We start from the raw sequence: 26,784 nt of genomic DNA on the forward strand, positions 1-26,784 counted from the left end.
GACTCCTCATTTACTGAGATTTATGCATATTTTAAGTTGAAAACTCTTACAAAGTGGCCTGTAATGTTAATTTTGTAAACACAGGCATGGAACAAATACTGGAAAATAAATACATCAAAATGTTCGGCTGGTAATTTATTTGGTTGCATGAATAGAAACCATCACCAGGATCATGGTTTAAACAAGGAAGGGATTGTGGTTCATTTTTATGTTCCTCTTTATACTGTTCAATAGTTTTTCACATTTCTATGATGGGTGTGTATTGCTTTTATTTCAAATCAATTGAATAATAAATGCCAATTAGTGTTCCACAGGAAACAACATGATGATGAAATAATTGTCCTCCCCCCATGTCCACCTAAAACTAAACCCACAGGACTGTCACAGACCTTTTCACCTTTGCCCAGCCGGGAGTCAATTTTTTTTTTTTTTTCAGATTTTATTTAATTGACAGAGAGAGACACAGCAAGAGAGGGAACACAAGCAGGGGATGCAGGGGAGGGAGAAGCAGGCTTCCCATTGAGCAGGGAGCCCAACATGGGGCTCAATCCCAGGACCCCGGGATCATGACCAGAGCTGAAGGCAGACACTTAACGACTGAGCCACCCAGGCGCCCCCTCTGTAATTTTTAACTTCATAAAACAAAACGGCATTTCCACTTCCCAGGGACGCAACATCTCCTGAGTCTGACGTTGGGAGTGGGCCACCCCACCCCACTCATCCTCACAGGGGGCCCCTTGGTAAGGCACAAGTCCAGCTCACCCCTGCCCTTCCAGACTGCAACGTGGACGAAAGGCAAACCTGTCTGCCGGCTTGCTGGTTTTCCAGCACCGACTCCGGCTGGAATCTGCCGGGAAATTCTCATTGGAAGAGACAACTTTAGAAACAGACGAAAATTAGTCCTTGAACATGGTGTCACCCCCTATTAAATGTCACAAAGCAAACAGTGTGATAAGCAATGTTAAGAGGAATAATCCCCTTTCCAAATTAAAGCCAGCATCTGGCCAGGCAAGGCCCACACACCTGCCCGAAAGCTCCCTGCACGGCCCGGATGGAACAGCTTTCGGAGCCCGGCTGCGGAAGGGTCCCGGGGCTGTTTTGTTGGTTCTAGGTTGCAGTGCTGAAATTATGTTTTTCAATTATGTGATCCAAGTAAAAGAATATTGCACCGGGTCACTCTGACCTTTGGAGGAATATGTTACGTTACTTCCCCCAGGACCAGAAGGCATTTTTCAATTACTAGAGCCAAGCAAATCTTCAATACACTCTCACCATGACTCAGAACCAGCCACATGGACACGAAATGAGCACATAACCGCTCAAAACTGCTCAGCTCCCCTGAAGGACGCACCACAAACCGGTGGCAGAACTCAGAAGGGGCCCTCACAGCCATCGCGTCTGAGCTACACCCCCAGCCCCGCTGACTCCTCGGGCCCACACTTAGAGGATTGACCACGTGGAGTTCCAAAACCCGCCCTCCCTGGAGATTCCACGTGGCCAGGCTCCGTCAGTGCCCCAGGCAGCCGCGGAGTACAAGAGTGAACGGGGCGCCCACCCTCACTACTGGACGGTTCCTCCACAAGCATCCAGCCAGGATACTGCCCAAATGAAAGTGGGTGGGCCCTTCCCTTCATCCCTTAGCCTATCCCCGCCCAGGCCAGCCCGCTGTCCCGCCCACCCCTGCGGCATCCCAAGTACCAGCCCCAGCCCGCCCCCTTCCCTGGGGCTCCAGGGCACACTCATTCCGTGTGATGGCCTGGTGGGGAGCGGACCCTACAATCAGCAGGACCTGGTATCACCCTCTATTCAGCTGGCCACAGCAGAAACTCAGCAAACACACAGACCACGAGGGACAGGAAGGGGAGCAAAGGGGACACAGGGAGCATCTACTGATTGTCCACTTGGTCCCGGAAGGTCCCGCACGTCTTCTGATTAAACGGGAGAAGACATCCCCCTTAGCACGTGAGTGCTAAGTGTTATTAATGACCCACCTCTGAGGACAACACCGTGGGGCAGGGAGTGCTGCTCTGCCCTCCAGGCGAGGAACTCCACACCCTAGAGGCCTAGGCAGCCCAGCCAGGTCCGGACCTTACATGACAGCATCCCACTGCCCCCCAGGAGCACAAGGGGGAGCAGTGACCGCCTCAAGGCGGGTGGGCAGCCCCACTCTATCACAGGGGCCCACCTGGGGTCGGTCCCCAGGGACACTGCGCCGGGGCACAGTAGCCCCAGCAACGAGTACCGGCTGTTGGCTGGAATGACAGCTGCAGTAAAAGGACTTTAAAACACTCCTGTGTTCTACTGCCATGAGTCAGCGTCTAAGAATCCACCCCAAGGAAATAATGAGAGGCAGAAAGGATTTACCAGAAAGATGTTCACGCAGGTGTTATTTATAACAACACACGATTGGAAACAAGCCAAGTTCAACCCCAGGGAGCAGAGAGGTCAACTCCAGCGTGAGCATGCTGTGAATGACCAGTGCCCATGGGGCTGTTTACAGTCGGCAATGGCATGGGGAGTGCCTGTGACCAAGGCAGGTGCACCACTGTTCCTAACTGAGCTCGGCCAGGGTCAGGGGAAAGTGTGAGGACAGCGCTACTGAATGCTTGTGCCCCACCCCCACAAGACACAGCGAGAAGGCACGGGCTAAGCACCAGAAGAAGCATCCTCCCCCAGCCAGGCTGGCTCTTGACCTTGGACTTCCAGCCTCCAGAACCACGAGAAATAAACTTCTGTGGGTTTGAAGCCGCCCCGTCTGGGGTGTTCTGGTACAGCCGCCCGAACTAAGACAGAATGCAAAAGAAAAAGGCAGTTTTGTATCTCCCAGTTTGCTGCGGTAAGTACGCTTTATTTCGTAGTCAAGAAAATCCGACACGGTATTCGGGGAATTAGCAGACTTTCTGAATCTCTCACCAAACATCCTGAAACACAGACTCTAGCTCCCTGTCCCCTAGACGGGGTTTCTCTGACACCTGACTCCAGCCGCACGGCTTTCCCCATCCTCATCCCGCTTCTGCTGGGAGCCCCTTGACCCCCCGCGTCCCCAGCTGGCTCAGAGCACCCCCCCCCCCGGTGAACTCCGGAGACATGGCCAGCACCTCTATTATCCTGGCCACATGGAGGGCCGCCCCTGCAGCCGCAAGGGTCCTGCCTCTCAGTTCAGCCAACACACACAGCCGGGATCTAGAGGTGCCTGGTCCTTTGCTAAGCACGCGGCAGCTGACGCCAGCCAGCCTTTCCTCCCCTCGAGGAGCCGCCGTGTGACGCGGACGTCTGCAGGGCCCTCCCACCCTGGTGCGGGAGTAGAACGTGGTGTGGTGAAGGGAGCAGCCCAGTGCCGTGATGGGAGAACGGATGCGGGGCGGGGGGTGCTTCATGGTCTGGATCAGTGGGTGGGTGGGTGGGTGGAGGAATGGTTGATGGTCTGGGTGGGTGCATGGGTGGAGGAATGGGTTTAGCGTCCGGACGAGGTGATGAGCGGGTGGGTTAACGGCCGGAGGGGCCGGCGGACAGGAGTGTGGGCGGGTCCGCTGGGCGGAGGTTCCGACTGGCGGCTGGATAAAGAAGGCGTCGACCTTTGCCGATGCAAACTCAGTCAAAGGCGCCACAGCTTCATCTCTTGCTGCTCCCTTCCCTGCCATTCTGCTCCAGTCACGCCACACCCCGAAATCGAAGGCCGAGGTCAAACAGCATGAAGGGGTTGCACGTCCCGTTCCCCTGTCGCTGGAGTCCTCCTGTCGCCCAACCAGCACTCCCAGGGAATCCTCACTCGCCGTCACCTCCAGAACAGCGTCCCTGGGCCCCCACGCTGGACCGGTAGCCCACAACGTGGCACTCCCCCATGGCTCCACCAAGGAGACCCACCGCACACTCCGGGACGGGACGGTCCCCCCAGGACGTGGCGTTCAGGGGCAGGGAGAGCATCCATGCTCTAATGTCGGGCCTCTGGAGCCGTGAAGAGCCCACGTGTCGGCGCCCCCAACACTCTCAGATGAGTGGGTAAACAAGGGGGGTCTCAGCTCCTCCCCACCGTTCTGGGCTCCACCAGGACAGACCAACTCCCCTGCAAGAATGACGGTGGCGAGGTTTGGGGGCCAAGATGCACCTCCCAGCAGGGATCTTGTAGAAACAAGACAAGAAGGGCCCCAGGGATAAGCGGGGTTGTCAGCTTTCCTAGGCCCAGGATCTCCGGCGTCATTTGACACCTGACTCACCAGGGGAGGGACCCTCAAAGCCTCATGTCCGGGCTGGCCTTCCAGGGGGTGAGCAGAGACTCAGCTGGCAAGGGAGACTCCAAGGACCCTTATGACTTGCACTGGGGAAAGGGGCAAACCTCGCGACAGCAGGTGGCCCTGTGGCCGGACAGTCTTGGAGAGACTTTGCCCTGCGCTGGCGGGGGAGTGCGGGAGGAGACGGAGTCAGTGACCACCCAGCCAGGGCGGTTACCGCAGGGTCACACCCACCACCGCACCAGCTCCATCCCGCAGAACCTTTCCCGTGTCAACGCGGTCATGTCCACGGCCTCTGATTTTTCCTTCTGCCCCTGAGGGGCCCCCGATCTGCTTCTGTGGGATGGTCTGGTGGCAGGTGCCGTTCACAGCTTGAACACTGCCACCTGCACAGGAGGGGCGATGGGCGAGGCTTCAGCCCCTGGGGGACATCGGACCGGGGAGGTGCCGCCCTCCCAGGCCTGCTGCGTGGTGGAAGCCGCGGGGAACCGGCTAAATCCCAGCCCCAGCTATATCCCAGCCCCGGCTCCCGGCTGCGCTCTTGGTGCTGGGCAATTCCTTCCTGTTTATCAAATGGACACAAGGTCAGCCCCTGCCCCAGAGGATTAGCACAGACATCTGTGGACTTTGCCCCCAGCTGGCTCTGCGACTCTAGTAACATACGCACCAGCCTCAGTTTCCCCGCCTGCACACTGAGTGGATGGGGGTCGTGGAGGACAGTTTTGGCTCTGTGCCGCCAGACACGCGTGTTCCTGCTGTCAGAACAGCCTCGGCTAGCACACGCAGTCATCTGCCCAGTCCCTTCCTGAATAGCTCGTTTCTTTCCTCTTTCTTAACCACAAACTTTTTTCATTGACTAAAGCATTCCAGCCCAAAGCCGCTGCCTGCCAGCAGGAAAGGCCCGAGGCTCCCGGAGCAGCCAGCCCACACCTCCCTCCCTGCCCGCCTCTCCATCAGCGACACACCTGCCCCCCTTGCAGCCGCCCCCAAGCTCCAACGAGCCCACCACCCCGCTCACGGGACGCCCCACGCCAGCCGCCCACTCCAGCGAGCGCCACGAGTCCCACGGCTCCTGTGGGCGTCCTTACCACCTGCGCGCACACAAGCCTAGATGGGTGTGTTTTTCCTCTTCCAGAGAGGGGCGCACACGGCGGGAAGCCTTCTTCACTGCTTCCCTGTATTACGGTATCCGGTATCCAGACCAATCCCTTCCAGGAAACGCAAAACCAAGAAAGCCCTTTCTCTTAGTGGCTGCAGACCCTTCTTATGCGAATGGCTCTGATGACGCGACCCGGGCACTTCCGTGCTGCCCGACCCCACAGGCGTCGCCACACACGTGTGCACGTGGCAGCAGGGAAAATTCCAAGGCCCGGCGGAGTGGCCGGGGCCCAGAGCACGTGCATTTCAACGCTGGAATATTCAGAGAGATACCGCCTCTGCCTGTCTTCGAGGGGTGACCCGGGAGAACCCCCACTTCCCCTCCCAGCCTGGAGGCAAAGCGAGTGTTGTCAGGGTCCGTCCTCCCTTCCAGGCAGTGAGCGCCCTCTCATGCATTTAGAACTATCTGTATTTTGTTTCCTAAGTCCGGGGCGGGGCAGGGCAGGGGGCATGGGGTAGTGTGGGTAGTTTCTGGCCTTTTCTTATTGATTTACAGGAGTTTCAAATATTATAGCTTATCAATCCCTTCTCTGCAATCCATGTTCCTCTTCCCTTTTTTTATGCTGGTTGGTTGTTTTGGGTTTCCTTTTGGCCGGAGAAAAACTCTGACTTTTGCGGAATAAAACTTTTTCTTCTAACTTCTGGGGTTTCTGGGAACGGCCTCCTCACCCCCAGATTGTAAAACCCAGTCTCCCACGATTTCTGCTGGTCGCTGCACGGCTTCGTTTGCAAAGATCCGGTCTTTGATCCATCTGGAATGCGTTCTGGTGCAGGAGGAAGGCAGGGCCCAGCTTCTCTTTCCCAGATGGTGTCTGCGCTCTCCCAGCCCATTTCAATGACTAATCCTTTCTTTCCCGGCCAAGTGAATGCCGCCTTTATCAGGCCCCGAATTCCTCTGGGTGCTGTGCCTTAAAGCCCACAGAGAACAAAGGCTGCCCAGCCCCCCTTCACCGCCCACATGGAGGGGAGGGTCTCTGCTGGCCCAGCCCCCGCCTCCCCCCAGGAGCAGCCGGAGACCGGAGACCTGACACCCTGGTGTCTGGGATGGAAGCAGCTCCGGCAAAATCCAAGGCGCTCCTCCTTCAGGAAGGCCCCGGGCACTCAGAGTATCAAAAATGGAAAAACGACCCAACGTCCAATCAGAGGAGCCACTGCCCGCGGATTAGGCTTTTTACAGCAGTCCGACGGGGAGCAGTGGGCTGTCCTTACAAAGCGAAGCGAGGAAGTCCCGATGAGCTGTGCTGGGACTCCACAGCCTCCCCCTTCAGGGACAGGACACTGAGTGTGGGACGAGGGGTGGGGCTGTGGGGTGGGGCCCCCCCCGCTGTGCCCTCATTTCCAGGCCAGCACCCCTGTTCTTCCCTCCATCCCCCACTCTCCGTGCTCCGACCCAGCAGAGTTGGCATTTGGGCTTATGAGTGATTCTCATTGTCTTCTGCGCTTTTTGTGTTTTCCAAAATGACTCTAATGGAAAATGTATCCTTTTTCATTAAAAAAAATAATAATAATTACAGAAAGAAGAGGAGAGGGGGAAGACCTCTAAGGAGGGGCCGCACCCCTCCCCAGCCGGCCCGGCCTCTCCTCTGGGCATCCGCACGTGTCCCTCAGACACCCGCTGGGCCGCACGAGCTCACCCAAAGTCCCGGCTCCGGGCAAACCGGCAGCCTGGCCCCAACACGCCCTCGGAGCGCCCGGGTGCAAACCCAGGAGGGCTGGGGAAGGACGTGGAGGGGGACACGGAGCCAGATGGGTCAGGGGCCCGGCCCGCCCAGGCCACCAGCAGGACGTCCCCAACTGACTTCCGTGTGTCCCCAGCACCCCACAGGCACTGCCCTCCCTCTCCTGGGGGTCAGAACGGGGCAGCACAAGGGAGGCAATCCAGGGCCACCGTGCACGGACCACGGGACCGGGAGCCCAGGCTGTGTGCCCTCCCAGGGGTGCAGCGTCTGATTCTTGGGGCACCGCAGTGCGTACACTGTGGAGCTCCGTGATGCTGCACTGCGTTTTAGGAAGGGCTTGTCTTCAGCCCCCCGCCCCGTGGCAAAGCTGCGCACAGTCCCTCAACGTTGGGCACACAAGCCTCGCTCACAGCTCTGGAGCTCGGTGACAGGCTCGGACGCAGCTTGTGGCCCAGCAGAGATGTGATTAACGCCAGACCCAGGGCACGGTGTCTGAGCCAGAACGTTCCGTGAGAGCCCTCTCTCTCCCATGCAAGAGGGCAGCTGCCACACGGCTCCCTCCTTCGAGCACTGGGACAGCTAAGGCGGGGATCAGGATGCAAAAGGGACATGAGGGCCCTGGGGCCACAGGACAGGAGGGTGGAGAGGGACCCCCGGGAGCACTGCCGGCCCAGCCACTCTCCACCTTGGCGCTCAGCCCCGGTCCCAAGGCCCACAGCAGGGTGTATCTCCGGGGGGGCCTGGGCACGCAGCCCTGTGTGGGAGGGTGAGAGGGAGCTGAGCCTGCACAGCTGGGCCCAGCTGGGCCGACGCGGCAGCCGGAGTTTCTGAACCAGGCGCTGGGCAGTCACAGCGGGAGGAAGGGGCCGCGAGAGGGAGAGCATGAGTCGTCCGAGAAAAATGTTGCAGCCTTGAGCCTGACATACCCCAGGGACGGGCTGCCCAGAGCAGCGCGGTGTCCCGACCGTTCTGGGGCGCAGTCACTCCCCGGCTGCTCACACTGCCGCACAAATCAGACCAGGAACTACTTTACAAAGGGGCTGGAAAAACACCAGACTACCCCCCTTTGGAGGATTTTTGTTCTTATTTTCTTGCCAAGATATTGACCAGTGTTTATGGAGAAAGGCCTGGAGCCCAGCGTCTTTGTTGGGGCTTAAGTTCAGTCCGGGGAGGACTGGAGCAGGAGAGCGGAGAATGGCACACAGCGGAGCCAGCCCAGGCTCGCCCGCCCGGGGAGGTGGCTTGGGGCGTCGCGCCCGGGATCCAGGGCTCCACGGGCGGGCTGGGGGAGCAGGAAGCGGGACGCTTATGGCGACAGGAGCAAGCCCGTCACCCACCAGGAAGGCCTGCACAACAGAAGCGGTTTGAGGTAAGGGCCCAGAGGAGTCCTGATCTGGAGGAGGCAGGCAGAGCGGCTAGTATTTAAGGAATTCCAAAGCAGGGCTGACGGGGTTTCTGGAAGTTATTTACTGGGAATTAGAGTCTGAGGTGAACAGACCTGGAAAGGGTCATCTGGAGGGATGGCAGCTAGGGAGCCGGGTGACAGCTGAGAAATTATCCAGAAGACAGAGCAGGAGGGGATCGGCAGGAGGAGGCGGCCTGGGGTACTCAGAGCCGGGCTCGAATCTCAGGTCTGCTCCTTGTTAGCTGCGTCACCGGACACATGCCCACAGCGCCGCCCACCAGGGTTGTGGGACGTAAGCAATCCCGGGCATAAACCCCCGGCGCACGGGAGGCTTTGGGGCGCCAGGCAGCTCTGTGCTCCTGGGACGGTGCTCCCCGCTGCGCACACGCGCCCTGCCACAACGGGTCATCTGCAGGCGGATCCTCGAGAGACCTGGGATGGTCAGCCCGCTGCACCGATCAGCGTCCGTGGGGGGACGGTCCAGCAGAGCGCTGGGCCCACAGACTCCAGTCCAGCGCACAGAGGAGGCGTCCTTCCACACCTCCATGGCCAAATTCCAAATCCCCCCCCGTCCTCCCTCCCCGAGCCCCTACAGGGGTATCGCACCACGAGTCCCGTGTCTGCCAGCCAGCGCGGTACCCTCCTCCTTCCCCAGAATAGGCCGGGTCCCTCCACACCGGCCCACCCTCCTTTGGAAGACCCAACACATGGGCCAACACCCTGAGAGTCTGTGAAGGTCTCTCCGTTCAAGGTCACAAGCATCTACGGACCCCCTCCTCCGCCATGGGCACCATGCGAGGCCACAAGGTCCAGAGACCCCCCCCACCTGCGTTCCCCGCTCCACACCGAGCCTCCTGAACGGTCAGTGTCAGCCTGTGAGGGTAGCAGCCCCAGCCCCATTGCACACACGGAGAAACTGAGGCACGGGGGAGCAAGGTTGCACCAGGAGGTGTGGCACTGGCCGCCCAAGCCCCACGTGGGTCTCTGCGTGTCTAGCAGGGACTCTGGGTGAACCAGCCCCGTACTTGGTCTCAAAGTTCGGGTCTTCAGTGCCGTGGCCGCGAGTGCGGGCCGTGCACCCCCACCGCCGGCGGTGTGGACTTCTGCCTCCGGACGTGGCCCCCCACCAGACCTGCCCGGGACCACAGACACGCAATAAGCCCTCCTCCCTCGGTTTCAAATAAATTGAGATTCCCTGAACTTCTCCAAGTCGAATCCGTCTGGCCCGCACACACGGATGGGTGCGATACCCAAGCAGCAAGTCGTCTGAGGGGCTGAATGGTTCTCCAGGACTCATGACCCATCACGAGGCTCTCGCTCCGGTACTTGGCAAGCTTGCATGCCCCCCCTGGATTTTTGGATCCGTCCTGGGCACCGTGCTAGGAAGATAAAGGCGGGCTCGGAAAGCAGGCCCCGGGCCTTGGTTCTCAGGGGCTTACTCTCCTTCACTGAGATGCCGATGGTTTAAAGATGTGGGTCAGGTCCAGGCCCAGCTTCCCCGCCAAGGAGAGGCTGGGGCTCAGGCACACCAGCTCAACTCTTAGGACATCGGAGGGGCTGCTCGACTCCCCACATGGCTCTGGGAGGGGAGAACCGCTCAAGACGACCGCACCCTTATCTTTACACCCGCGGCTGGCTGGCACAGATCCACACGCTTCTCTTTCCCCGTGTGTCCGCTGATATGAAACAGGCAAGGCCCACCTGGCTCAGCCCCCGTCCCAAGGCTGCTCTTTCCTTCCCGCTGAAATGGAAAAACTGACTCAGACCAGGCAGCTCACCCGCTCCTACAAACACTCTCCCCACGGCCCAGCACAGGCCCCGAGACCTACCCCTGCAGAGCAACTCGGGACGGGGCAGAGAGGTCATGCGCGGTGGCCAGAGGGGTTCACCAGCCGCCCCCTGCCAGCCGCCCTCTGCGGGGATGAAGGCCCCAGAGAAGAGGAGGCGGCCAAGCCCCCCCGGCGCCCCGCTGTGAGGTCTGCCCTCTGACCTCTGGCTCTGCATGCCGCGGCCTGTTCCCAAGAGGCTGCAGGAAATCAGATTCCCCGTAGCTGAGACCCAATATTTTAGAGGCCGTGACTCTGCCGCTCACTAGTGCCGGGCCTTCTGCGGGCTTCAGGAATGGAAGGGGGGCCTTCACCTTGGAAGGAGGTCACTCTGTCAAAACGGTGCAAAAAGGGAAAAAAGCCGTAGAGAATCTCACTCTTTACCTTCAGAGAAACCTCTCAAGCAAGCGTACCTCCCTCCTGCTCTGCCTACATCCGTTCACCAGGAGAGCCCGTGGGGTGCTGAAAATCCCCGAGCCCAGAGTCTGACTGCCCCGCAGCTGACCCGCGGCCCACCAGAATGGTCAAGCCAAAGTCCCAGCCCTCTTGTGGGGACATGTGCCTTCCAGCCCCTGGATGGCAGCCTCCCAGGGCCAGGGTAATCGGACGGGCCCCGGGAAGGGGAGGTGGGCACCTGTCCACACGGACAGGCCCAGGCCGCTGCAGGGAGGGCGAGGACGGGCTGATCTGGAGCTTGGGACCCAAAAGTGTAGGCCTGGCCTACATCGCCCCCAGCACGCTCCTCTCCGCAGGTGGGCCCTGGAGGCACGGACACAACGGGAGGCCGTGGAGTAAGGAAAACGGGGAGTTGAAGCAGCATTCACTATATTCCTGGTGAGCAAGAAGCTTTAAGAAGTTGGAAAGCCCCGTGGTTTATGGCAACCAGGTGAAAACCAGGGGCTCTGGAGCCTGGGCTCTGGCACTTTCCACCCCGGGTGCCATCAGCCACCAGAGGGACCTGGCAAACAGTGGCCTCAAACCCTCCTGGAACAGAAGGAACCCCGGGACAGACCTGAGACCTCCAGGCTCAAGGCCCAGGACGCATCTGCCAGGTGCACACACCATCCCCCCAGTGGTGGAGATCCAAGACCATGGGCTTCCCCTCCCAGCGGCAGGACAACGGGTAACAAAGCCCGCCCCAGGGGTCTGCCCCCCCCCCCTTCTCAGCAGGCTTCAAGCCCAGGAACACCCAAGCCCTCCAGTTCTGAGCAGATTCATCAGCAAAACCACCCCGAGGCCAGAGGCTTACTGACTCCCAGTACGACCTCCAGTTCCTCCCCCAGGAGCCCGGGCCTGTCTGCTGTCAGACCTCGCACGCCCCCCCCCACCCCAACAAAGTAGCTCCTCGGTGTTCGGTGCAGAACCTTGGACAGCAGCCCCCCAGGGAGTATTTTCTATCAAAGGCACCGACCTCTTCTGGGTTCGCCCCATCACCAGCTGGGCCCTCTGCACTAACCGGCCAGCCACCCGTCAAGTACAGCAGAGCCCTGAACCCGCACACAGGAGCCTCATCCCCACCGTCCCCTTGACGGTTCCTGCCTCCCCGAGCTCTGCCGGTACTAACCACCGGCACAAAAGAACCACAGGGTTAGACGGTGTCACCACAACATGCTAGGAACTACAGTGACGACCTTGACCACAGACACTACTGTTATTCGCAGGACTCTGTCCGCCCTGCTGCCCTGAACGCGGGATCCAGGACAGCGCGTCACGGGCTCTGCATCCACACGCAGGCCACACACGCGAATCCGCGGATCCCCCCGGCCGCCCATCTGGTGCTGCCGTTGCCTCTCATCTGGAGGTGAGCTGACCCGGATCAGAGAGGTCCAGTGAGGCCCCGGAGGTCCCACAGCCGGGGCCACACCCTGCTCTCTTGGCCTCCGAAGCTGCTGTCCTCGTCCCCGTGTGCTGACTCATCGGGCTGCCCACCCTCAACTCCCGAACTTTCATTTCAAAACTCAAAGGAGCGGTGGACGGCAGGAGAGACAGGGGCTGGCCCCCCCACACAGGGAGAAGGAGCCCCGGAGGAGGTCCGGGCCCGGGCTCCATCTCCTGCTCTCGTCCTGGGGGATCCCCGGCGGAGCCTGCTCACAGCCCCACCCCCCCACAGGAAAGCAGATCTGCTCCCCCGCCTCCCCAGCTCCCAGTCAAGCCCAGAAACCACCAAGTTGCCCGGCCGGGGTCCCAGACTCGGGGAGCTGCGGTCCTGTGCAAACTGCAAGCAAAGCTGCTGTCTCTGGACCAGCCCTTGGGGCCGGGACATCCCTGTGGGGCCGGGGTGCGGGGGCTGCTCCAGCTGAAGCCACTGCCAGGCCTCCCGTGTCCCCGCGGTCCTCAGCCCAGCCTCTGGGCTGAGCCACGTCTGGCCACACTCTGTCCTCTGCCCTTTGTCCCCAGCAGCCTGAGAGCCCCCAGGGAAACAGAGCCGCGCATGAAGAGGCACCCAGTGTCCCGTCTCGGGAGTGTCCCACTCAGGGCCCGGAGCAGGTGGAGAGCCCAGAGCCTGCCCCGTGGGCCTGGCCCATGTTGTCCTTGGGCCTAAAGAGGACACCGCAGGTTGCTGCCTTCTCTCCTGTGGCACCTTAGCGAGTCCCAAGGGGCTCAGCTCTGAGGCCTGAATGAGCTGCCCCCATGTACCCACACGGAGGCCCCAGACTTGCGTCCTGCACTGAACACACCGCAGTCGTGACCATGAGAAGCAGCGCTGCGGTGCTCCTCAGGCAGTTCCTGGGCCAGTTCCTCCCGGCCTTGCAGCAGGCTTCTGAGGCAGGCACTGCTCCTGTGCCCACTTCACAGACAGGAAAACTGGGACACAGAGAGGGGCTCCTCGGCAGGGAGCCTGGGCCCTCGGCATAGGCAAGATGCAGGCGCCTGCCCTCCCAGCTCCCAGGGGAGTGAGGAGCCCCCCCCGACGTGCGGCGCCACGGTCCTCTGGCCCAGGACACCCAGCTCTGAGCTCCTCTCCATGTCCCTCAGGTCCCGCACAGACACGGCACAGACAGGGAAGGACTCGCACTGAGTGTGATGGGACGTCAGGGCTCCGTGGCACAGTCCTGGGGTGCAGAGGAGCGGGTGGGGCCAGACGGCATGAGGTCAGCCGTGGGCAGACACTGGTCGACCCCACGTAGATTGTGGGGAGCTGCTGTTCTACCTTCAAAATTTGCCCCATCACTGCTCCTTGAAGGTGGGGCCACACCAAGAAAGCGGGGCAGGCGTGGGAGTGGGGAGCCCCGGCCTCCTCCTCTTCCCTCCTGGCCCTTCTCCCCTTGTAGGTGTCCCCCCCACACCACCATGGATGCTGAGGCCGGCATCCATGCCTAATCAGGGAGGGACGGTGACCCTGAGAGAGCTCCCGCCTCCCCGCCAGCCCCTCCCTCCCCCACTCTGGGCTGACTCCAGCTCCGCCCTGGAGCTCGCTGCTCGCGGCCCCCCCCACGCCAGCCCCACCACCCTGGGTGTCCAAGAGGCCCCGCGTGGGTTCCCCAACTTCAGTGAAACGTAGCCACCGTCCAAGCAGGACTTGCTGCGCTAAGACTCGGAATAACTGAACCATTTCCTGGAAAATGACCCCATTCGGAAACCCTGTCCTGAGCTTCCAGCCTAGAAAGGCCTGGTTGCTCCTGCCCTCTAGGGCGAGCATTTTTAGTCTAAGAGGACCTGGAAGCTGGGGTCCCTTCCTCCTTTGCATAAAGCAGCAGGAACACCCCTCCTGTCTCCTCAGAAGGACAGCAGCGTCTCCGCGGGGCGCTGGCACCAGAGACCACCTCCTCCACCTCCTTCCCCCAGAGCAAGCTGGGGCCCCCCCAGCACCGCACACTGTCTCCAGGGAACACAGAACAGGAAAGAGGTCCCAGTCACTTCTCCCCACAGACCCGGAACACACGAGAGGCCCAAACAGGGCTCAGGCTTCCCGCGACCAAAGGGAGCTCCCGGCATGAGAGGGGGCCCTTCCTCGTCTCCATCTCCCTGCATGCCCCCTGCAGGTCTCCGGGCTCCCGGCTCTCCTGGCACCTGCTCCAGGAACCCACCTAGGCAGGCCAGGGCACCAGGGGCCCACTGGGTGCACAGGCGCCGGGCTGTCCTCCCCAAGAAGACCCTGACGTTCAGCAAGGCCCCGTATGGCGGGAACTGACCAGCCCAGTATCAGATGAAAGACACAGCGAGGCCAAGGCTCCCAGACTGCCCACCGTGGGCAGGACACCGCCTCGTTCTCCCGCACAAAGACAGGAACCAAAGTCCCAAGCTGCCAAGGACCCCTCGCCGGGCGTGGAGAATGGCAACCCGCACTAGCATCTGCGCGGGTCCTGCACCTGGTCCTACACCGGGTCCTACACCCGGTCCTACACCCGCAGGAGGGTGCTTCTCGCTGGCCGGGGACCCCCTGGCTGCGAAGCCTCCACGTGCGCCTCTGCGGGACGGGGCCAGCCACACCCAGCGCAGCGGGAGCCCAGCTCCGCGTCCCACTGAAGAGGAACAGGAACCAGAGGAAGGACACAGCTGGGAAAGCGCCCTGGGTCCTCCCAGTGGAGCCTCCCTTCAAAGTCGCCCAGCGCAGGCCTCTAGCAACCTCAGAGCCCTACAAAACAGGCTGGACTCTGATTGGCCAGCGCCCCGCAGGGCTGATAGGGGCCTCCCCTCTGATTGGCCACTGGCAGCCCCACCTGCGGTGACTGTTCCACTCACTAGGCCACACGCTGCGCTTCGCAGGGACGGTCCTGGTGTGGTGCGGAGTCTGGGTCCCCAATGCCCCAGAAGCTCCCACGCGCCGGGCGCTCACCTGTAGCCCGCGCGCACCTGCCGCCGGGGCCCGCACAGATGGGAGCCGCTCGGGAGGCCCCACACCTCGGGGCGCAGGGCCTGCGCCTCCAGCCCCTGCAGGCGGGCCCAGCCTCTCCGCGGCCCCTCGGACCCTCCACCCGGCTCGCGGCCGCTCTCCGTCACCCCAGGCGGAGTGGAAGACGACTGGCCCCGCCTTGCAGGGACGTTAAAGGGCGTGCTGTCCTGGTGTCTGTCCGGGTGGGATCGCGGCTTTCCAGCGCAGGCCCGGAGCCTCAGCACCGCAGATGCCTGCGCGCGCCCACAGGGGTTCGTGGCAGTCCGTGAAACAGAGCTCACTGGGGTCCCTACTGCCCCGGTGCCGGCCGGGAGACCAGCCAGACAGGGCCGGCCGCCCGCCGAACGGGTGCTGGAAGCAAAGGACCCTCGGGCTGGCGCTGAGATGTCGCAGCGGCCCCGGGCTCAGTGCAATGGAAGTCTGGAGAAACTGGGTCAGACTGTGGTTCCATTTCTTGGGCCTGAGTCACCGAAGAATGGCGACACTTACTTCTAACGTGGGGTTACCACGGAGGTTGGGGCTCTGCCAGAAAACTACCGGATGAGTCAAAGCTGATGGGCCGATGCCTCAGACCAAGTGACCCCCCTGACCGGCACCACGCAGCTACACACACACTCACAGCCACACACCCCCTCACAGCCCGCCGAGCATTCCTTCGTCCCACGAATGGCCCTCCAGCCACCTGGGACAGCACCCGCACCGAGCAGCACCTGAGCGGGCAAAGCCCCCACCTGCGCGCCCCCCAGCGTGAACACGTCCAGGGCACCTGCCGTCACTCACGGTCACGTCACGGAGGCAGAAGACCAGAGTCCCGCAGGTGGGATGTGGGCAGGTCTGTTCCCATCTCTGGACTCAACTCCTCCTTGCAAAGTGGGGGTGGCCCGAGGAGGAAGGGCAGCTACCTCCGTCCCCTGGCCTCAGCACACGGATCGTCCACGGGAGAGAGAGGGACGCGCTCACGCAGCCAGCCAGCAAGCAGGACCCCATACCTGCGGCCTCAGGCTGCCTTGGGGTCTGGGAAGGACACACGGTGATAACCGGGCTCACTCCGTGCTCTGCACATGTTATGCACCGAACCCCCACAAAGAGCCCTGCAGGACTTACGACTGTCACCCTCTTCTTAAAAATAGGGAAACTGAGGCATGGGGTGCTAAACGCACAGTTGGTAGGAGAGGAGCTGCGGTGTGGCCGCCCTGAGCATCACCCACATGGGGTTCCCCATGCTGTGCCCCCAGCCCTGCAGGTCTGCCGGCGAGAAGAGCCAAAGCCGGCTCCGCCTTCAGGATCTCAGGATCCCCGCGAGCCAAGCCAGGCCAGAGGTCTTCAAAGGGACGTTTGGCAGAGTGCAGACACCAGAGCGCCTTCTGTGGGGGACCACATACGGGGGGAGAGAAGGAGCAGCATCTATCGCCGCCCTCCTGTGAGTAAAAGCATCTCATCCAAGGACGGGGCCCAGCAGGACCTTGCAGGACCCCCACCTTGTGGCTCCCCAGCAGGCTCCGGGGCCACGGTTCATCTCCGAGTTTCCCATCTGGCAGGACTGGGGGGACACCCATGGTAGGGAGGTCAATGTCACCTTGCCCCGGGCTGCCCAAACACAGAAGGTCCTCGGGAGACCACAAAACATAGGCATACGCGGAGACAGGACGCACAGACGCGTGGGTCCACACAAATCAGCTTGTCACGCATGAGCCCGTGCCCGACATGCACACCCAGAAACACGCACGCGTGCCCAAGGGGCTTGTCAAGCGTGTCCCAGGTGACTCGTGCAAATCACCCAGGAGGCAACGTGGAGCCGATGAGGGGCGCACACTGACCCAGCCTGGGGGTGACAGAAGCCTCTGGGAACGGGGCCTCCTCGGCCAGCCACACCTCCCTCTGCCGGCTGCTTCTGGGGTGGGGCGGGGGTCACAGCGTGCTTGCTTGCTTGGTTCCTCGTGCAGAAATGCCACCCAAACAGCAGCCATGGCGTGTCCTCCCTCACGCGGGGGCTCACGCGGCAGCGGGCAGTCCTCACTGCCACCCCTCAAAGCAACTCGGCCCATTTTCTAGATAAGAAAGATGAGGCAGGGTGACTGGCCCAGACCAGCCACCCAGAGCGGGTCTCAGAGACGAACCCCAACAACTGTCCGTGCCGCCCCTGGGGTTCAGCCATCAGATACCCCCCCACACCTAACTGCCTGTCCCCCAGCACAAGAACCCAAAGTCACGGCCAGAAGCCACCCCCCCCCACCGCAGCGGTGGCTGTCAGTTTGTCCGCGGAACTCACCCAACCACTTGGGGCACCGGCCTCCATGCAGGCGCAGAGAGGGTTAAGGAAGCTCCCAGGTCTCTGTTCATCCCCCCACCCTGCAGAGACCCCCTCTTTCTCGCTGCAGCCACTTCTGCTGGCGCAGCCCTCCCAGGACAAGTAGAGCTGGGGGCGCCCTGCCAACCGAGTTAATGAGGGGCTGTCCAGCCAAGGGAAGCAGCCCCAGGGAACCCGAACACCAGAGCAGAGTTTGGAATGTCCTGCCGAGAAGGAGGGGCAGACAAGAGTGAAGCCAGGGGTGGAGGAGGGCACCTGCTAAGGAAGGGGAAAAAGAGGGTGGGAAAGACCAAGTTCGGCATCACCTCCTCCAGGAAGCTTCCCCAGATCTCCCCAACGGGGCCAGCCCCCCCAGACTATGGAAGGTGACACGTGACACTTGGCACAAAAATGAAGAGTGGAACAAAGCCCTGTGCCCCCGCCCAGAAGACTTAGAGCTCCAGCAGTGAGGAGCTCGGCCCCCTTCACCTCTGTCCTCCCGTATCCCTCCGGGTCAGCCTGCGTGGAAGGCCCTCAGCATGCAGCCAGGTCTTGAGGATGAGTGAGGGGCCAGTTAAAGCGAAGGAACTGGAGAGTGGAGACTGCAACCCATCTGGTCCCTCTGGAAGGCATTCCAGTGAGAAAGGAAGGAGGGGGGAGGGGGAGGAGGGAGAGGAAGGGAAGGGGGGTAGGTGGAGGGGGAGGGAGCGAGGGAGGGAGGGAGGAAGGGAGGAAGATAGGAAGGAAGGAGTAGAGGGAGGAAGAGGAGAGGGAGGGAGGAAGGGGGGAGGGAGGGAGGAATGGGGGGAAGGAGGGAGGAAGAGAGGAAGAAAGGAGTGGAGGGAGGAAGAAAAGAGGGAGGGAGGAGGGAGGAAGAAAGGAAGGAAGGAGTGGAGGGAGAAAGAGAAGGAGGGAGGAAGGGAGGAAGGAGGGAGGAAGAAAGGAAGGAAGGAGTGGAGGGAGAAAGAGGAGAAGGAGGGAGGGAGGAAGGGAGGAAGGAGGGAGGAAGAAAGGAAGGAAGGAGTGGAGGGAGGGAAGGGAAGGGAGGAGAGAGAAGGAAGCAAGGAAGGAAGGAGTGGAGGGAAGGGGGAGCAAAGGCAACACGGCCCTCACCCTGGGGCCACAGGGGGCAGGACCCCCCCCCCCCCACTGCTCAGGGCACCAGGCCTCTCCCAGGGAGAGCAGATAAATGGGGGTGAAGAGGTGCCCCCACCGTCCCCACCTAAGTCTGAAGCACTGAGGCGTGGCCATGTCAGAAGCATTGGCCAGACAGACCCAGAATCTGGGGTCCCTCATCCTGCAGGCCTGTGTGAGGGTCCAGTGAGATGACACAGCCAGGCAGGGGTCAGCACATCTATGACCAAGGTTACCAGGGCCCAGAGGCTCCAGGGGCAGGGACCCTGCTTTGCTCCTTAAATACGGCCCACAGGCTCCAGTGCGGGCTCAGCCAGGGTGCCTCCGGGGTGTTGGTGACTCATCCCTGACTCTCGGGGCTCACCGCTAGTCTGGCCTCTGCTGTCCTGTTATTAAGTGGGGGGCAGGGGGCAGTGGGCATCTGCTCCCCACCCCCCTCGGCTCCACCCAAGCCATGTCTAAGATCTAGGGAGGAGGCAGGGCCAGAGGGCCAGAAGGCAGGGGCGGGGCAGGCAGGCATCAGCTGTGCTGGGCTAAGGGCGGGGCCGAGGTGGCTGTCCAGAAATATCTGATGGGTGGGGTAACGGGGCAGGCTCTGGCCAGCACCCCAGAAAGGGCCCTGGAGCAACATCACAAAGGCCCTCTGGGCTCCGGCCTGGGAAGACACTCCTGCCTGCGGCCTTGCCGGGTGGTCACACCGCTGGGCTGGGCAGTGACCACAGCCGCAGCCCCTCCTGTCACTGAAATCTGGACCCGATGAGGGCAAGGAGGACTCCGGAGCTCCTCCCACTGCCTGTTCTCTTGTGGGGAGGCAGGCAAGGGGGAAGGATGGAAAAGGGTGTCTCTCCAGCCAACTTGATTGAGTCAGAGGGAACTTAACCATTTCGCATCTGTCAAGCCCCGCAAAACTTGGACAACCCTTCCCACAAAATTACTGCAAGAAGCAGTCACGTGACCAGAGCCGCCCAATGCCGGGCTGAGGAGATGACCTCAATTTCCAAATATTGGGGTCATGTTTCATTTCACATACTCTCCCCCGCCCCTTACAACGTTAACCGGCCCCAAATGCAATCTTACTTTTCATTCCTTCACACACTTGGCCAAGGAGAAGGTAGGAAAAAAGAGCCATGTTCAGGGAAAACTTGGAAAACATCTGGCGAGTCCCAAAATGGAGAGAAGAACAGGCTCCCGCCTCCCGCCTCTGGGGTGCCTGGCCGCCCACACGGGACCCCCGCACTGGCCTGCCCCGGACTTCAAGACCCATCCCACCCCGGGGGGTGGGGACAGGTCTGGGAACCCGCTCAGAAAAGTGACTTCTTCCACGCTTTCGAACTGCTGTTCTGACCCAAGCCAGCTGGGCAAGTTCTCGGCCCCTCTGCCACGCGTCTGCTTCCAAGGGGCCGCCCCCGCCCTCGGGGAGCAGGACACTGTTAACACCCGGGGCCCCTGACCGCATCCCCCAGTGCACTGCAGGCCACTTTCCTGGAGACCACGACTGTCCTCCACCTTCAGCTGATCCCCGCAGTCAGCCCAGGATCTTGGGCAGGTTACTGGCATCTCCGGTGTAAGACAGCAGGTCCCCAGAGCTAGGCTCGGCACCCCGTGTCTCCCCCAGCCCCATGTTGGCTGGACACACTGACTCCTGCTCATCGCCTTTGGCCCACCACACGCTCAACATGCCAGGAAAAAGGGAGAGAGTATCTTAATTGGCCAGCGGAACATGGAAAGTGATTCTTCCCACATGGTTTCAAATTACAAAGTGGAGGAGAGAAGGGGGCCCGCAGCAGAGCCCTCCCTCCCACCAGCGCCAGTGGGGCCAGCTGAGCCCACTGCCCCACCCCTGCGCCCCTCACTTTTCCTGACCTCGCACCAGCAGCCCGAGCCTTATCTCCCCACCCATTAATGGGGACTGGGGGGGGGTGGTTCTGGGGTTGCTGATGTCTGAGGCTGTGTGAAGACCCGCTGCACAGGTGATCACCAAGGTGATGCTTGGAATCCACGGTCCCATTGGGAGGCTGAGTGGGAGGGAGCGGGGAGCTGTAAGACTCCCCATGGGAGAGGGCTCCCTCCACGTGAGACCTCTGGCAGGAACAGTGCCCCATCTGGGCACCATCTGAGCCATTCTGCCTGACCCTCACCATCATACACACCAAAAAGACCAACCTGCCTCCCAGGGGGCCAGGAGGCTCGGGGTGGGATTAGGAGCAGGCCTGGTCTACCAGCCTCCCAGCTCCCCCGCCGGAGGGGCACTTGCTGGCCAGGATGGCAAGACTCCGAGGAGAGCAGAGACCCAGGCTGGCGTGTGCCTGGGGGAGAAGGGCAGGACTTAGGGGCTCAAGCCTCTGGGATCCCCCCACCAGCAGCCAGTGTCCCCTCGCCCGGCAGCCCGGCCGGAATGGACCGGCTGTGACTCTAGGGGGCGACCCTTCCCCGTTTTCAGGAGAGGAAGTTGGGCAGCCGCGCGCGAGTGCTGCGGGAGAAGCTAAGTTTCGGGACAAAGTTTGCCGGCCTCGTGGACAGCCCCTCTGGCTGCTCCGACGCGGGGCCGTGCCCCGGCGCGCGCGACAGCCCCCCGGGCCCGCCCTTGGGCGCGCGGGGCACCTCGCTGGCGCGTCTCCGGCCCCCGCGCTCACAGCCGGCCGTCGCGGAGGCGGCCCGCGCCGTCCCGAGCCCGGGGACAGCAGCAGGGAGGCCGGCGGGGCCGCGATGACAGCCGCCCCCGCGCCCGGCCCTTACCTGCGCGGCTCGGAGGCGGCGCCCACAGCAGCAGCAGCAGCAGCAGCAGCAGCGGCGACGGCGGCGGGGACAGCAGCGGGGCGCCCGGGCGCGGCGGGCTGCGCGCTTTCCAGCGGGTGTGGACGTCCATGCCGGCGGGGCGCGGGTCGGGGCGCGCGGGGACACGCGGGGGCGCGGGGCACGGCCCGGGCGGGAGCGGACTCGGCGGGGGCCGCGCGCTTCAGGAAGTCATGGGGAGCCGGCGCCCGCGTTCTCTTTGTGGCGGCGGCTTCGGGCCGGGCCGGCTGGCGCGCTCGCCCACGGGCGGGGGTCGACCTTGGCCCCGGGGCGGCCGGGACCCCACTCGGCTCGCAGCCCGCGCCTCCTCGCTCCTCCGACTCCTTCTCGCCGCCTCCTCGCCGCCGCCGCCCCGCGACCCGCTCCCCGTGGGCGCTCCGCTCGCGCGAGGTCGTGCGCCCGCCGCGGGGACCGGGAGTGCCGACCTCGCCTTGGGCGCCGAGCGCTTTTCCCCCCTTGGCCTCCCTCCCTCGCGCCGGGAAGGCACCCGCCGAGGCTGTCGATCCCCCGCGCCCGCAGCGAATCAGAGCGCGGCGCCGCGCTCGGCCGGGCCGGCCCCCGCCTCCCACTGGGCGCCGCGGGCGCGGGGGTGGGGCCAGCGGGCGAGTCGCGGCGAGGAAGGGGCTGGCCCGGGGCCGGCGCGGGCGCGGGGCGGGGGCGGTGCCGTCGCCCCGCGAGTGCGCGCGGACGCGCCCCGCGGGCCCCCCCCCCCCGGGCCCCCGACGCCTCCCGCCCGGGTGCCCGCACCTGGCCCACCCCCAGGAGCCACACTGGCGGGACCCCAGGTTTGATCACTTTGGGTTAAAAAAGAAAAAAAGTTGCAGCGCGGCCCAACTTTTTCTTTTACGTGGAGGAGTTGCGAGCTCGTCTTCTGGGCGGAGACTGAACATCTAATCCTGCCAGATCGGGGCGCCCAAGACTGTGGCCATCTCGTCTACCCGCCCAGAGGACCCGCCCTGCACCTTCCCCCTCCCTGCAGACTGGGCGCGGGAGCCCAAGTCAGGGTCTGACTTCCCCAGGGTCCCAGAAGGAGCTTGGAGGTCGCACATCTAGGATGTTAATCAGGGGCGGTTGGCAGGCAACCCCCCACTCCCCTCCTCACTCCTGCCTCGGCCCTGGTGACCCCTCTGCCACAAGAGGCCACCAGAGAAGATGCCCCTTGGGGAGGTGACAGCAGGCAAAGGAGTAGGGGTCAGGTGACCTGCGGCCCTGGGGACCGCTGCGGGGCGCCTCCCCTCACTTCTTTAGGCCTTGGGGAGCTGTCCCTGGAGCAGCGGGCTGCCCCTTCCATCGGCCCCCCAGGCCCAGAAAGCCTCCCTTCTGGGAGAGCTGCCGAGCTGGTTCTCAGACAGAGAAGGGGTGAAGGCGAATCAGAAGTTCTGTCGGCCCCCCGGAGGCGTCCACCCCCACCCCCGTGAGCCAACAGCTTCCCGCCTGGGTGCTGGGACAGGGCTGGGGCCCGGCTCCGTCTCCAGGTACAGCTCCAGACTGGTGGGGCACTCCCCAAATGCCCTTAGTCCCCACCGTTCTAGAAATACGGGGAAAGTTAACTTGGCTGGGTCGGCCACATGTTGCTTCTTGAGGTGGGTGGTGGGTGGCGGCTGCCAGCTTACTGGCTGGTTCCCGTCCGCCCCGTGTGCCCTCCCACGTGCCGACAGAGCATGGAGAGGTGCGCGAGACACGCTAAGTAAAGCAGACTGTTCTTTCCGGTTTTTATCGTTCTTTGGGTTTTTTTGTGGTTTTGGTTTTTTTGCAACCTGTGTAAATCATACACACGATTGGGAAAGAGTGTGCGTGTGAGCTGTGTGCACGCATGTGTTTGTGTATGAGGGTGTGGGGGGTAGCGCTAGAGCTGGCCCTTTTATGCAACTTAATGAGACCTTCCACCTCACACTCCCGAGCCCCCAGTCCCCAGCCCTGTCTGGGTCCTAGCGTGCCCCCCACCAGCGGGAAGGCCAGCCTCCCTCCTTGACCTGGGGTGCTGACATAGGTCAGTGGCCTGGCTACCGGGAAACACTACAGACTTGGGGGTTCCAGCGTTTCCCCAAGGACACAGGGCAGTCCCTCCTGGACACTCAGAGGGCTCATCAGGCGCCCACCCAGCCTCCCTCTCTGCAGGGACAAGAAGGTTTGCGGCTCATGGCCCTGAGCAGACAAGACAGATGCGTCCTGCGCTATCCCTGGAGAGCAAGGAGCGCGACGTCTGCGCCAAGCTGAGAAAGGTGGGTTTCCTCCCCAAGCCTGGAGCTAGGTCAGGAGGCAAGTTTCCATCCCACCAGGAAAGTCAAAGAAAAGGCCCCAAACTGGGCGGCCTGACCCACCGTCCTGGGGCTGTAGGAGAACTTGACTGTCTGGGTCACAGCTTGAACGCTGGTGGGTGCGGTGAGACAGTCAGCCACCCTACAGGGGACGCAGCAGGGTCAGGGACTCACCCAAAATGCCAGCTCATCTGTGCTGGAGCCAGAGTTCTCACACCAATTGCCCTTTGGGCCCGAAACACGTTGACCACCTCACCCAGATTCACACAACAGTGACGTTCTGTGACCCCAAGCCCAGCATCCCCCCAGCCCCCCACCCCGGCCCTCCCGCGACGGATTAAAATGAAGAGCCGGTGAAAACTTCATTTAGCTCTTGGCTCTAGAGAGTCTGTGGTGAGCGAGACACCAGGGTCCTTTCAGCATGGGCCTGGGGGTGCCCGGACAGTCTGTCATCCACCTGTGCCGGGAGCGGCCCCGTCTGCATCTTCTGTAGTTAACGCCAGCCTCTGCTCCTGCCCATCCCGGCGCCTGTGCTTCTCGCCATGGGAGGGAATCGCCACCATCCAGGGCTCTGTGCACCCCGGCCACTGTCACAGTAGGTTTCCCACGGTGCCCGGGGGACAGCGGGGCAGTCCAGGTGTGCCCCAAGCTTTGCAGCAGGGATCTAAGCACCCAGCTCGCCCTCCCTCTGCTGGGAGCCCTTCTCACATACTGTGAGCGGCGGAGTCGTGGCTCTCCACGAGGCTCCATGCAAGCACCGTGCGTTGTCTCCCGCCCCCCCCGGGCGGTGTCAGCCCCCCGCCTCCCATCTTAAGGGGCCACTCAGCCTCCCAGAGTCATTGCCTGGCTGGGAAATGGCTGGCCCATTCCCAGGGGAAACCTCCAAGGCAGCCGGGTTCCTTCTCTCCTTCCCCCTCTGCAGGTGGGAGCCTCGGGGCCCTCAGATAAGGGGGAGGAACCCAGGTATCTTCTTGGCCTCCCAGAGATCAGGGTTCACTGGGGGCACCGAGGCGGGCCCAGGGCATCTGGAGGGCCCACAGGGTGAATGGCTGGGGCTGCGCCCACAACCGCCCACAGCGGGGGGTAGCCTTGGGGTGAGGTCCCTGTGCCTGCCCAAGGAGGATGCTGCACACCCGTATCCCCACACCTGCAGGTGGTGTCCCGGGATGGGAGCCACCGCCCGGACTGTGGCCTCAGTGGCAGCCACGAGTGAGTTCTCCCCAGAATTGTGCAGCTTGGAGCCGGGGCTCTCGGCACGCTGGGCCACGCTCTGCCCACAGCAGGGGCTTCCTCCGCACTGGGGGCTGGTGCGATTAATCCTAGGGTGACCTCTGAACAATTACTGGCCAAGGTCACCACTTTAAAGACCAAGGACACAGCATGTCCTTCGTCACGCCGTTGGCAACACGTTCCTCATTCCACGAGGACTCAGTGGACATGGGCAGGGAGAGGGCTGCGTGGGCCCAACAGCAGGCCCGGGCCAGGCTCCCCCAGCCAGCAGTCGGCCGGGCCGGGACTTAACAGGGGAAGCCAGTCTCTGACGGTCCTGGGGCAGGAAGTCCTAGATGAAGGTGTCGCTGGTTCTTCCCGGCCTCTCTGGGAGTGCAGTGGCCTTCCCCCACTCACCCGAGCCCGTCCTCCGTCCTTGCCTGCCGGTGTCGGAACTCTTCCCAGAAGGACAGCCAGTCGTACTGGATGAAATGAAGACTTTTTTGTTTTAACCTTCGTCACCTCATTAGAGGACCTGTCACCAGAGCCACCTTCGGAGGTGCTGGGGGCCAGAGCTTCAGCACGGGAACGAAGGAGCACGATTCAGCACGCGCTACCGTGGCAGTCCCCGTCTGTGGGCCTTCTGGAGAAATCCAGGGCACTGTGCTTCCAGGACAATGCGGGCATTCTGACGCCCACGGAGGTCTGGGTGGGACCACGTCCAGCAGGAGGGACCTCCGATGGCATCTCACCCTGGCTGCTGGTCCAGCCCTGCCCCTGGTCTTGCTCGTTCGGCCCACGGGGTGGAGCGTCTAGTATGTGCTGCTGGGTTGGCGGGGGGCAGCACTCAGACTGAGGCAGGGCCGCCTCCTGTGAAGGCTCCTGAGTCCTCAGAGCCTCCTTTCTCCCTCCCTACCTTCGCGGGGTCCAGGAACCCTGGCCTGCTTCAGGTGCCCCAGATCGAGAGGCTCGGGGCGTGCGGAGGAACATGTCACCATCTGCGTGACCGTCCGCGGGCGAGCAGGGGCCCCCAGGCATCATGGGTGGGAGCCAGCCCCAGGCAGCCACGCGGCCACGCGCACACCCTCCAGCTCTAGCAGGTCAGTGGACGAGCGGGTTGGCGTCCCCGGCCCGGCTCAGCTCACCGTCCGATGTGCTGGGCGAACCAGACCGCGCGTCGGGCTGTGCGGGAGGAGCCGGCTCAGGCTCTCGTGTTCTGGTCCTCGTTCCCCCTCAGAGCTCCAGACCCCTGGTTCCCACTCAGATCCCACGGGTTTACTCAGCTGGCGTCCCCACGGCGTTCTCCTCCAAGCACGGTGAACTCCCACAGCTCTGAGAAGGGAAGCCCCACGCCCATCACCCCTCCGACCCACAGCCCTGCAGTTCTGGGAGCCACCTGCTCCCAGAACTCACACCCAGGACCCGGCGCCAGGACCACCGTGCAGGACCGGAGCAAACCAGTCATGGTCGCGGGCCGTCATTCAGACCAAAGGCGCAACGTGCGGGAAGGAGGCTGGAGCTTTTATCAGAGCCTTGGGGCACCCGCCGAGCCCGGGAGGCAGGCTCTCCGAAGCCAGGGGGCCGCCGCATCCCCATCCCTGTGGAGCCCCAGAACAGGGCAGCGTAAGCGGCCAGCACGGGCCAGCCACGCCGTGGCGGGTGAACCCGCTGGGGCCAGTCCCTCGCTGGGCTTTGTTTCCATGTCATGCTCGCGACGGCCTGGTGTGACTGAACCTCCATGTTCCCATCAGGGGCCAAGTAAACTTCGTCGAATAACAGAAATTCCAGGCAAAACAGTCCATGATGGATACCCGATAAGACTCCAAACACAGAGAGTGAATTTGCAAGTATGCAGACCTCGGGATGAAGATACGTGTCTTCCAGACGTGACTGGCTGGGCTTCCTACCCTCCCGGAGAACGTTCTACAGATAAAAGCTGCGTTTGCGGCCCAGGAACAAATGTCCCTTGGGA

General features: G+C 62.5%; 1 protein-coding gene across 2 annotated transcripts in view; it reads right to left on the reverse strand.

Annotated features, from left to right (window-relative positions):
• Nucleotides 1-21,839, reverse strand: part of COL5A1 (collagen type V alpha 1 chain) — a 141,851-nt gene extending 120,012 nt beyond the window's left edge. For both annotated transcript variants that reach the window (XM_046022302.1, XM_046022300.1), the window contains exon 1: nt 21,289-21,839. In XM_046022302.1, the coding sequence (XP_045878258.1) occupies nt 21,289-21,418 (130 nt within the window). In that variant the 5' untranslated portion in view covers nt 21,419-21,839. The remainder of the gene's footprint in view (nt 1-21,288) is intronic.
• Nucleotides 21,840-26,784: the final 4,945 nt, after the last annotated feature.

This window comes from Meles meles, chromosome 11 (assembly GCF_922984935.1).
Source record: "Meles meles chromosome 11, mMelMel3.1 paternal haplotype, whole genome shotgun sequence".
Classification (NCBI taxonomy): domain Eukaryota; kingdom Metazoa; phylum Chordata; class Mammalia; order Carnivora; family Mustelidae; genus Meles; species Meles meles.